Here is a 12,009-nt window from a genome sequence, read left to right on the forward strand (position 1 = left end):
AACACCAGCTGTCAGCTCCAGAGCAGTCCTGTAATTACCACCTTGCTAGACCTTGAAGTCCTCCTACACACTATGTCATAGTTCTGAGTTCATCTGAACTTATGAATTATTTGCAGAGATAATGAAACCTATCAGATTACCTTTCAACTTCATTCGAAAGGAAATGAACTGGCAAGGAGACTATAAGGACTTATGAGAAGACTTTCATGTCCTTAAAATAGTCAACCGGCTTCCTCCCTCCTCTGCCCTCCGCCTTCCCTCCCCTCCTGTTCTGCTACTTCCTTTCCCTTGTCATCAGAAGCTTAGAAGGGCAGGAGACTGGAGGGGCCAATTGTGAGAAAAAGTGTGTGTGTGTGTGTGTGTGTGTGTGCACATATAGGAGTGTGTGCACATGCGAGTGTGTGTATGCATGTGCACATGTGTGTGAGGTGACTGTGCACAAGCGGCTGACTCCGACTCACGGGGAAAGGACCCCACATCTTCCTGCCTGTTTCCTCCTGCCCCCCCACAACACCCACCCCCGCAGGTGAGATTGTAGAAGTCAAGCCTCAAGGATGAAAACCCACCAGAATGGGTATCATGAATAAAATTATTACTGCTCCTTTTCTTTCCTGTCCCCTTTCATCGCCCAGAAGGTTATTTATGGATGTCCAGCGCTAGCCCAGAACTTCCTTCTGAGACCTCACACGACTACCTCACACCCCCTCAACGACCAACGAAGTGTCAGTCCGCACGCCCGTGGGAGGTGCTGCTGTGAGCTCAGCGTCCCGCGGCAGGGCACGTCTCCGCGTGGGAGGGCGTGGCCGCACACCTGAGCTCCAGGCCCATGAGCAGCGCGCACTTGACCCTCCCGGCTCTTCCCCACCGTTGACGATCCAGACACCCAGAAAGGCCTCAAACAGGTAGGGCTATGGGACAGAAGGGCACAGCCGCCGATGAGCTCACAGGAGGCCAGGGGACCAGAAGCTTCTCCCTTCGACCATGACTTGAGCCAGAAATAAGCTCCTCATGCTTATCCAGGGTCTACCAGTACCCACGTGCTTGCTTGCCTGGAAGGTAGGGGTTGGACCAACCGCCCACTCAAAATGTGATTGCATGTTGAGCCTGATGGTGCCACATGTGGACCAAGAGGAAAGAAGAGTTTATAACTGAAGTGATGAGTCTCAGTGGGGCAGGGCAGGCTCCCGTGGGGAGGGTTGGAGAGCCAGGAGCGGTCTGGATTTGGTAGTGATGGGGGTGGGGGGACTAGAGTGAGGGGTCCCACACACAGGCTGGGTTTTGGGCAGCTGGAACTCTTCCCTGGTGTCGAGGGAGGGAGTGTGCAGACCCTCTCCTCAGCCAGCCCAGATATGGGAAAGAGGAGGAGGGGCCAAGGAGGCCTGGAAGCTGGCAGCAAACACACATGGGAAATGGAGTCAGTCTCCCTGTTACACCACGCCTGGAACTGCCTGGACTCACAGGACATCAGAACCGGACCCACGATCCACATTACCTGCTCGAGCCTGGCCACTCCCCTGCCTTCCTGGGGACCAGGCCCCCCAGCCCCAAGCTGGGCCTGAACAGAGGGCCTGTTGCAGAAGTGACTGGGGCTAAAGTCTCTCTCACCGTCTACCCACCATTCCCACCCTCGTGCTCCCACGACCACCCCAGCTGGGAGAATCCCCAGGGCCCATGGGGAGAGGGGGGCCACCAGGCCCCTGTCTGCAGGCGCGCCGCTCAAGGGCTGGACTAGGGAGCAGCAAGCAGAGGCCTGGCTCTTTTCTTCCTCCAGGTTTTCTAAGCTGTTACAAGCAGGGAAGGTGGTGGCATTGAAGGTTTGGTCACTCCGTGACTCTGGAGAGCCACCATCCGCTCCTGTGAGTATGGGGCTTGTGTTTTCCTGATTCCAAGAAGAACTACTGAGCCCAACAAGGTGCATCCTGGACACGACTGCACGAGCCTCCACATTCCTCCCAGGACACCGGTTCCCACTGACCGGAGCAGCTTTCTCTGCTTCCGGCCGATTCCAGAAGGGACACAGAATTTCACTCAACGTGTATTTGTGGCTGCCTAATGAGAACTGAGCCAGGTCTGGAGCTGCAGAATGAAAGCCTGTCCTTGTGGAGTCTGTAATCCATGGGATGCTGAATCCAGGCTTTTCCAACCTTTTTCTGCATTTCATTCTCTTGAATACCATTGTCCAATTCGGGGCAAGCCCTACTTTTTCACAGTCATTCCCCCCTGTGTGGACCCCTCCAACCCGAATACACGCTCATGTCTCAGGCCGCCCTGGACCGGAGGGCTCTGCCCCACTCCACCCCCCCAGGGTCCCCAGGGCTGCATTTCCCAGAGAGTGCTCCACAGGCCAGCCTCCGCCTGGAGGCCTGGACTGGAGCTCCCTGCACCAGTGGGTTGGGACAGCCTACGGTGTGTTTAGCCCTGCAGGCCTGCGGGTGCTCGACCACAGATCTCTGCTTCCACCCGCCAGCCCTCCATGCAGAGGGCTCTCTGCAGCCCGTGGAGCCCTGCACATCACCTCACCATCACACTCACTCCCCGTGCAGCTGTGGGAAAGGCAGATCAGGATCATGAGGCCCCTGCCCAGCGGCATTTCCCCGAGAGTCTCCAGCTCGGCCCTGCTGTTTTCACTGTTTTCCACAGTCAGAACGGACAGGCCCCAGCACGGGGGCCTGATGGATGCCTTTCATTATCATTTAATGTGGGGACTGGTGTTTAATGGGTTCCCTTTCCCCCAGGGCCCCTGCTCTGAAATCTCAGCGATGTATTCCTAATGGAAAGGTGATGACGTTTCTCTGAGATGCCAAGCATCTCCGAGAGGGCCGGGGTCTGCTGCTCAGAGCCCAGCCACAGCGTTGGACAGAAACACTGCAGTGAGCTGTAAGTCTCTCTGCCGGCTGCCAGTCACTGCAGGAGCCAAACAGCATCCAGGTGCTGGTGCATCTCTCCACCAAGAGGTGTGTTTGCCCCTGAGGTACCTGGTCCAGCAGGAGAGGGGCCTGCCCGGAGGAGGCGGGCACAGAGGAAACGCTGCCCCATGGCTGGCTGGGAGCAGACACCACACTCACGAGCCTGCAGAGCCGAGCAGAGAAGAGCTGTGGTTCCCAGGATTATTCTGTGTGCAAAGCACACAGCACGCACCCCGGAGACGCTCTAGACCCTCCTCAGCCCCCAATGGAACAGATAACATATGGAGTACAGTCAAGATCACCCCAGCATTCACATGGGATGCAGGTGTCCAACTGCAGGACCTGGAAGACCCCTGGGACGGGACCCACCCTCCAGGAAGGAGGGTGGCCCCCAAGGTAATTCAGGGGCACCAGGGTCCAAGTTCAGAAGCACGTTCACACTTCAGAAGCATTCCAGACCTTCCAGACTTTCAGCTGAGAAGTCCAATCACCTCTCGGGAACAAAGTGCATAAGTGAGAGCTGCTGGTGTCACTGCCCGGGTGGTGGGTCTGGCCCTGAGGGTTCTGGACACTGGGTTCTGGTGCACACAGCCTCAGCGGGGCTGGCTGCCAGCTGCCATGGAATTGCCGGCTCCTGGAGCATAGCTGTACTGCAGCCCCCCGGGTACTGGTCGACGTTCAGCACTGGGCCCTGGGGTAGCACGCAGGGGAGAGGAGGGCACGCGGTCCCCCGCAGGTGCAAATGTGCCCACTGCGGCCAACCTCCAGCTCCCAGCCTCAGCCCACGGGGATCCCCCCATGTGCACAGCAGACAGAACCTCCAACCACAGAGAATGCAAAATGCCGTGAAATAACCAGGAGGTGGTGAGCTTTGACTATACGTTACCTTTGTTTGCAATAGGATTTATTTCACTGTGAGCTTACACAAGCGGTTTTCATAAGGGCCGTGTTCAGAGCAAGAGCCCTTAGAAATGTAGCGAGCAGCTCCCACAGCCCAGCGTTCTGCCAGCTGGGAAGGAAGACTGGGTGGGCATCGCACAGCAGCTGAGAGGTCAAGCACAGGAAGACACTCCTGGGGTGCCCAGAGCCATCTGGGCTGGGGTGAACAGGAGCAGAAATGGTCGTGATGAGGTGTGGGATGAATCCTGGGAGGCCCTGCGCTGCGGCCTGCTACCCTGCCCCTGGCTCCTGGGCGTGGGGGCTTCCAAAACCCAATCCAGGGTATGTCCCAGTGACCACAGTAACCGCAGCCCTCCGCCTAAGCCTCACGGCCCAGGCGGCTGCCCTGAGACCGGACCGCGGTCACCAGCATGCAGTTTGGAAAGGAGGAGCCCCAGCCCGGTAACGGGAAGGGTTTAGAAAGGGGTCTGTGCAGTGGCCAAAGCACCTGGGCTCTCTTCAGCTCTCCCGTAGGAGAACAAAACTTTCTCAACAGTGATAGCTTCAGTCAACATTGGTGCATTGGCCAAGCCTAGAAATAGGAAGCAAAGGGGAGATCTTGAGAGGGCTGAGCTCTGTCCCCCGGGTCATGTGCCAGTGACAGCCACCTGCAGGACTGGGGGATGGAAGGAAGGCAGCTGAGGTTCTATTCTGGGAAGTTTCCCTTCAAGTTGGAGTTGGAGTCCAGGGGTTGGAGTCCAAGCTCCCTGCCTCCCAGGTAACTGTCACTCATAAGATGTCCCCAGCTTCGGTTCTGGAACTATGAACCGGACCCGGGGACAGCTCCTACTTCGAGATACTCTTGTGGGGTTAAGTGAGACCGTGCGCACGGCGTGCTCTGCGTGGGAATGCACAGGGCAAGCTTTGGAGGGCAGCTGTCACGGGCTGGAGAGCACGGTGCTGGAAAGAGGGGTTGAGGTACTGTGGCCGGAATGAGGAGTCAGGCAGGCAGCTGGTCCAGGTGATGTCCCCTCCCCACCGAGGTCCTGAACCTGGATGTGCACAGGGCAGAGTGAGGACAGTGAGGGCGACCCTCCCACAGCAGGGGATCTCTTACCTGACTTCCCACATGCAGGGCACTTTTCCCAGTTCTCTGCAAATAAGATTGCATTTAACTTAACGAGTCAGGGATGAAAAGGACATGGGGTTCTTGAAGTCGGGTGACCTAGGTGTAACCATCTACCTGACTTAGCGACATGAAAATAAGTGACCCCCCAAGGTCCCACTCTGCCCCTTTGGGCACAGCCAGGCCAATGCTCTGTGTCTCTGAGGAAGCAGGAATCAGGTCCCCACAGCCCCTTCCCTATTGCCTGTGCCCCCGAAAGCCTCTCTCCAGGGTGGCCAGAGCTGTGCGGGGCGGGCAGAGCTGTCCATCAGTCACTTTGGGGATTTACCCAGAGCACTGTCCCCTGTTCCGCCCTCCACCCTGCCTTTGGTCATTTTAGTGGGATGAACAATGATGGAAAAAGATATCCCAGCACGCAACGTTACGTGGGAGGGAGGCACATGTGGGCCTGGATGCCGGTCCAGCTTTGCCCACCCCTTCCAAGCTGAAGATCTCTGAGGGCCCACCACGTCCTCATCTATAAAATGGGGAGGACGTCGACCCCACGGTGCTGCTAGGAGGGGAGCGCCTGGAGTAACGTCCCACACCTCGATTCAGAGCTGTGATCACCATCCGCCACTCAGGCGCAGCCCCGAGTCTGCGCCCTGGTCTGGCTCGGTCCCTGGGGCAGACTCACCCACCGGAACTTCCCTGGCTTCCTCGTCGCTAATGCGGGGATAAAAACACCCCCTGTTTTGTGGGGTCGCCATGAGTCTGGCAACGTCATGGCCCAGAGGTGGGCACCCAGCATGGCTCTCACCCCCCGTGGTCATTATTAGCTCTCGCAGGACCTGAAAATGGCTGAAGGTCCTGACAGAGCAGCCACAAGGGTTCCTGGTCACAGCTTGTGGGAGGGAAGTCCTGGGGTGTCTGTGCACTCACGCCTCTTACAGCGTTCAGAGGATTCCCCCGGGGAAGAACCCGCCACGATAAAGCAAGGCTGAGGCTCACGCAGGAGGAAAAGAAAACCCGGCACTTTGTCTATAACTCTACATCTTTAAGTCTCCCTATCTCGAAAATTTTTATGCTAATCGAACCGTCCTAGGAGCCTAAGCTACGTCACTCGCTGGCTTTCAGGGGATGGAAAGGACACGGGGTCTTTGAAGTTGGACGACGTGGGTGTAAAGGCAGGTCTGTGGATTCTGTGTGACTACAGTTAAGTCACTTACCCTCTCTGAGCTTCTGCTTCCTCACTTAGACAATGGGAAAAAGGAAACTATTGACCTCCTAGGACTGTGAGGAAGGTTAAACAGGAAGCAAAAGGAACCTATAGAAGGTGAAGTTCTAGGCAAACATGGACTACCTTTTACTGCAAAGAAAAGGCAACATTCAAGGTTCGGTCTCAGGAATCAGAACCTTGGGAAGTCGGTGCATCCCCCTTTATGGGTCCGAATTCCCTACTTCCATTTTAATGATCTCTTTGTACTTGTGTCTGCTGCTACGAGCCCCATTGCATCTTTCTGGAAGGAGGCAAATTATGAAAGCAAACAAGACACTCCGGGGTGAGAAGTGTGGTGGGTCACGCCCTCCAGCAGCCTGTCTTCTCAGGAATGGGTTCAGAGATGGGGCCGGCCAACCCTCCAGCTACCCAGGCTAGACAAGGGGGCTCTGCTCTCCAAAACACTACCCGGAATCTCCTGGTTTTATAGCTTCAGGCTCAGAGCAAAAAATCTATGTTTTGTTCTCTGTATAATTTTTAGAAGCAAAACACCTTTTGGAAGCTTTTTCCTAATGCACCAAGCTCGCAGAGCCCAATGAGCCTGTATCGGGGTGTAGACAAGACCAGCAAGGTAGGCGGATGAGACGCCCAAGCTGCCACCACGTCTCAAACATAACGCACGACGCGTCACACAAACACCATTCATAAACCTGAGTCACAGGCCTCGGACGGGAGCCGGGAGTGGGTATAAATAGCCTGTACGCGTCAAACAGAAGAAAGGAAAGCAGGGTCGGGGAACAAGGTGGAAATCATTGTGTCCAATTTAAACATCAAACATCTCAGCCTTGTCATTATTTACAACGCTCGGGAACAACTCCCACCCAAAGAGGGGGGAATGTCGAATGGAAATGTGGAATGGAAAATTCTCAACCAGCGGATGTCCCCACATGGACCGAACAGAAGGAATGAGGCAGCAGCACGTGACTGCGGAGTCACTTCCCGGCCGCCGGCCGTGCGGGCACAAAGCAGACACTGCCGCCTTTTCTGGGCGTGTGGTCCTTGACACAAGGCAGCTGGACAAGGGGGACCCATCCATCGGCCTTCATGGGTTCCGTGATGCTTTTGGACTGACGGCTGAAGAGTACGTTTGTGGGGGCCAAGAACTAATACTTGGAACCTGTGAATGCTTTACAAAATCATTCTTCCCTCGGATTCCCACCTCCCCTTGACTTTGGAGATAACTCATGACTGATGTACAGCCCCGAGCTGCATTCCCGGCAGGCCAAGCTGGCTCTCTCATGGCAGAGCGTGGAAACAGACAGCCTGCGAGCTCAGGGACAGTCGGAACCGGAGTCAAATCCGTGCACCCTCCAGGCTGTCCCGCAGAAGCACGGGGCATGGCCAGGGGTCCGAAGAAACACGAGAGGCTCAGACAGCCCACGATACCCTCAAGGCTCAGCGGGTCCCACACACTCGGCCTGGATCCTGGGTCATTCTGTTCTGGGCAGGGCCCATGCAGCCTGCCAGCTGCCCCTCCCATGGTCTTGGGGCTCTGTTGCATGGCATGGAGCTGTCGGAGAGGGGAGTACACTCAGGAAGCGGCAGTCCTTGCCCAGGAGAGGTCCCATGGCCCAGAAGGGATCGCGACCCGAGCGCAGGCTGGGCAGTGATCCCTGCGCTCGGTAAGCTTGGCCCACAGCTGCTGCGGGAGCCCACAGTCCACAGTTGTCTCTCATGCGTCCCCATCTGGGCCTGGCACCCGTGAACTCAGCCTTGGAGGACGTGCGTGGTCTGAGTTAAGAGCTCACTAGCGTGTAGATCATGCTGAAGGCAGAGAGAAAAGGAAGAAAAGGAGTGAGCGGGAACCTGTGAGGGACTCAGACTGACCCTCACCCGAGGGTCCTTCCCCACGCCAGACCCCATGGCTTCTTTCTCATCCCAGTTCTGGAGCCCCACTCCTTCCACCACATCGGACAACACCTATGCTGTGAGCGCGTACTGAGTCCCTCGGGTAGTAGATGTGATTGTTGTACGTGCAGGGTGTTACCCTCACCCGCGTGGACAATCTGGCGGCTGTTCCTCCTTCCTGCAACTGTACAGCAGGTCCCCGGGGTGGGGCACGAGGGGTTCTCTTCCCGCCACCTGCCACGTATGCTTCTGTGATGTCGCATGATACCCCACTGCTGGGGAGATGCCTGTCACCTCTGCTCCGAGGACCGACATGAATGCAGGCCCTCTGGGCACAAAAATGACATGGATTCTGAATTGGGTCACTCCCTACGTGTTGAAAACTCTGGCTTTTAACCGAATCCAGGCACTGAGCATGCATTAAGAGCATGTGTCCTAAAGTTGTGCCCCGACTCTACCAGGGAAGGAGTGACGCAACCCTATGCTTTTAGCAAGGGCTGCAGGCTAATTCTGCAACATCAAGGAACATTCCATGACAAAATATACCACTTTGCCCTCCTGGCACCAAGAAAACAACTACCTGTTCACATAAGAGAGAGGAAGAAGGATCATCTGAGAAAGGAAACCAAGGGAAGTTACTCTGGTTTATGTCTAACCCTATCCAGCTTCCAAGGCCCGGTGAGCTCCTCTGAGCAGCTCAAGTGCCATCTCTGAGAACCCAGTAACACCTGTGTCCATGGAGCATGACTGGTCAGACAGGATTTGGAGGGTCTCCCTGCACTCAGGGTTGTGGGGGAGGTTGCATAAGAAGCAGATCATTCAAGGTCACAGAGCCAGGGAGGGCAAGGCAAGGAGCCACGTCCCATGGCCAAAGCCAGTGCTCTCTCCACAATGACACCGAGTGAGGTCACGGGTGTCCTTTACCCGCTCTACTCACTTTCAGACTTTCAGTCACTCATTCAGCATTTATTGAGCACCTCCTGCGTGCCAGGCCCCGTCCTTGGTGCTGAGAGACAGTGCTGAGTGTGCAGCCTGACACCTGCCTCTAGGGAGCACAGAGAGAAGCTTCCATGATAACGAGGAGCTCGTGGGCTCCCAGTATGCACCACGCTCCGGCCAGGGCACCACAGACACATGGCGAACGAGACCTGCAGGTGGTCTGACACCAGGCCAGCCGGCAAGAAGATGCTCATACAGGGAGAGGAGAAAACCTGAAGGAGGAGGCAGCTGTGACCTGGAGGAACGGGCAGGGGACTGGTGCTACTTCCCCCTCCTGGTTTGACAGATGGTTATCTGGTGCGGGCAGGTCACCCACACTGGACTAAGCTGCTAGTGTTCTCGTTCGTGTTAGCTATGATCAATTCCAGGAACCTGTGCTCATTTCCTGGTCCACGGGGCACCTGCTGGGGTGATTAGCACAGGACACAGAGAAGAACCTGGGCTCTGGGACCAGACAAACGTGTCTCAGCCAGGGCCCTGGACACATTTCTTAATCACTGGGAGGGCCTATGAAATGCCAACCCCAGGATCCCAGCAGCTGTCACTTCAGTCCGTCACTGTACTCAGCCTGGATGCAGCTGTCCACGTGCATGGGTCACCCTCCCTGCCCCCCATGAGAGTAGCCGGGGCTGACAGTTCCGTGTGCCCACAAGCCCTGGCTCTAAGGGGCTGGGAGTTTAGGAGCTGCAGATACATGGCCTTGGAGGAGCTCTGCAGAGCCCCAAGACGCCAGGTTCAACAAAGAAGGGGGAGCCCTGGCTGCCACCCAAAGTCCCTGCGAGGCAAGAGGAGCAGTTCCAATTATGTTTAGCAACGAAGTAATTAGTAAATGCAACACAAAGGCAGAGCCAGACTGAACAAAAGGACAGACGGCCAAATGGAATATCTGGGACACGATGTTTATAGGATGGTCACACTCAGCCAACGGACAGGAGCCACCCTCCCCCCCAACACACACACACACACACACACACACACACACACACACACACACGCCCGCTGCCACCTCATGCCCCAGGGTAGATTCCCAGACCCGAAATCCTGAGTCAGCAGATCCAAGCCCAGGAATCCACAGTTTTCAGAAACAAACCCATCTCCCTCCGGCTTCTGATACAGAAAGCCCAAAGACCCCACTTGATGAGACTTTTCTAGATCTTTCCTGTGACAGTCAGCAGTACAGATCCCACATTTGGGATCAGACTTAAGATGCACTATTAGCTGCGACATGGGAAAACATCGGACATCTGGGATTCCATCTCCTGATTGTTACTGTCTGGGCAATGAAGGTGTTGAGCCCCAGGCTGAGCTCTTGGCTCAAAGCACGGCTCATTTTTAAATGTGGATAAATGCAGCACCCCCCCCTCAGCCCGCCCCAAGCCGGGGGGCCTTGCTAACACCCCACCCTCCTCTTCCTCACCTGGGGATCGACAGCGCCCAGGAGGGGGCCCCCAAGAGGAACAGGAGGGAGACACTTTAAGAAAAGGCACTCTGGGCGCCCGGCCATAGGCAGGCTGCTTACAGCCATCTGCTTCCCTGGGCCACTCTGTGCAGAGGTGCAGACGGGTGGGGCAGGGGGCAGGGCGCCAAACAATCACAACATCAGCACAGTTTCCCTCATTAGCGTGGTGCGTGTAACATCGGGAGAACGTGAATGTGAGCACATGAGGACCTCGTGTGCCCCTTTGAGACACACCACCACCCCTCAGGGTCTCTGTTCTGTTCCGCAGAAGCTCCCACGCAGACTAGGGGCTGCAGGGGACCCAAGGGGCTGAGCTGGGGAGGGAGCTCCATGGGGAAGGAGTGACTAGTTGCATGTCACCAACTGCCTACCCAGAGGGTAAGGACAATGCATTTCTCTGTGAGGTCCTAGAGATGTGCCTGCCAGGAGCCAGGCCTCCTGTAGAACCCTCCACCCTGCCCCACCCCCCTTGCCTCTGTGCACAAGCCCAGGCTCCCAACCAAGTCAGACCGCTGGCCTCAGACCCACATGGCTGCAACACCCACCCTCACAGCCACCACCCCCCACCCCCGCCAAGAGCAGGAGGTGCAAAGTGCCTGCAGGACCCAGAGGCCCAGAAGAACAGAGACTCACCAATAAAGGTAGTAGAAGAAGGACAGCAGATAGAACGCCAATTTACACCAGGCCTCCTTCTGACAGTAGCTCAAGGTGTCCGCATTCATGACCGCCGGTGGGTCATAGGCAAGCTCTGAGCTGTCAGCCGGACAGTGGAAGTACCTGCAGGGACAGAGAACACAGCATCCTTGGCTCTGGGGCTCGGAAAGGACATCTGAGGGAACTCTGCCCTCTTTGCTGCCTGGCCCTGAGAGCCACTCCAGATACTGAGACCCTCCGGTACCAGGGGGACTGCGCCCGCAGACAGAGCTACCCGATGGAAGGAAACTGAGTCACCTGGAGGCACCGAGAAGGGCCTCCTTGCTCCTGTGGGCCCCCTGTGGTTATCGGCCCAGAAGAGGGATGGTGACACGAGGGGTGGCATTGCCACCGACCACGTTCTATCCTGGGTCTCATGCTGTTCTCCACGCAGCTCTGCTTTTCAAATCCGGAATGCTAGGGAAGGGATGTCACATTCCCATGGGAGTGTGGTGGAGTTCAGACATTTTTCTTCTTGGTAGAAGGACCCAGAACAGCCAAAGCGCATTGGCCTCGGCGGAGAGAGAGCAGCAGAGGGACCCAGTGAAGTGAGAGCACAGGGCGTGGGACAGAGGGAGGCTGAAGAAGCTATATATATTTCCATGGAAACACCCAACAGAGGCCGGACTCTGGTGGTGAGGCTGGGCGGGACATGAGGGCTACCCCGGGGCTCTGGTCCCTGGCAGGGCCTCAGCGGGCTGTGGTCTGTCACTAAGTGAAGGAGGTTGGAGGCCGGGCCGGAGAGAGGCCCTGAGCAGAGGACCCCTGGGCTCGGAAGAGCTCCTGTCGCTTGGAACCTGGGCCCTGGTGTTCTAGCCCATCCTCACACCCCAAAGGACAG

General features: G+C 56.7%; 1 protein-coding gene across 1 annotated transcript in view; it reads right to left on the reverse strand.

Annotated features, from left to right (window-relative positions):
- Positions 1 to 5,706: 5,706 nt before the first annotated feature.
- CNIH3 (cornichon family AMPA receptor auxiliary protein 3) overlaps positions 5,707 to 12,009 on the reverse strand; it is a 92,557-nt gene continuing 86,254 nt past the window's right edge. The window contains exons 5-6 of the mRNA XM_047705761.1: positions 11,109 to 11,252; positions 5,707 to 7,933 (exon numbers count right to left, since the gene is read on the reverse strand). Of these exons, the coding sequence (XP_047561717.1) occupies positions 7,906 to 7,933; positions 11,109 to 11,252 (172 nt within the window). The 3' untranslated portion in view covers positions 5,707 to 7,905. The remainder of the gene's footprint in view (positions 7,934 to 11,108; positions 11,253 to 12,009) is intronic.

The sequence above is a fragment of the Lutra lutra genome, chromosome 15, assembly GCF_902655055.1.
Source record: "Lutra lutra chromosome 15, mLutLut1.2, whole genome shotgun sequence".
NCBI classification, from domain to species: Eukaryota; Metazoa; Chordata; class Mammalia; order Carnivora; family Mustelidae; genus Lutra; species Lutra lutra.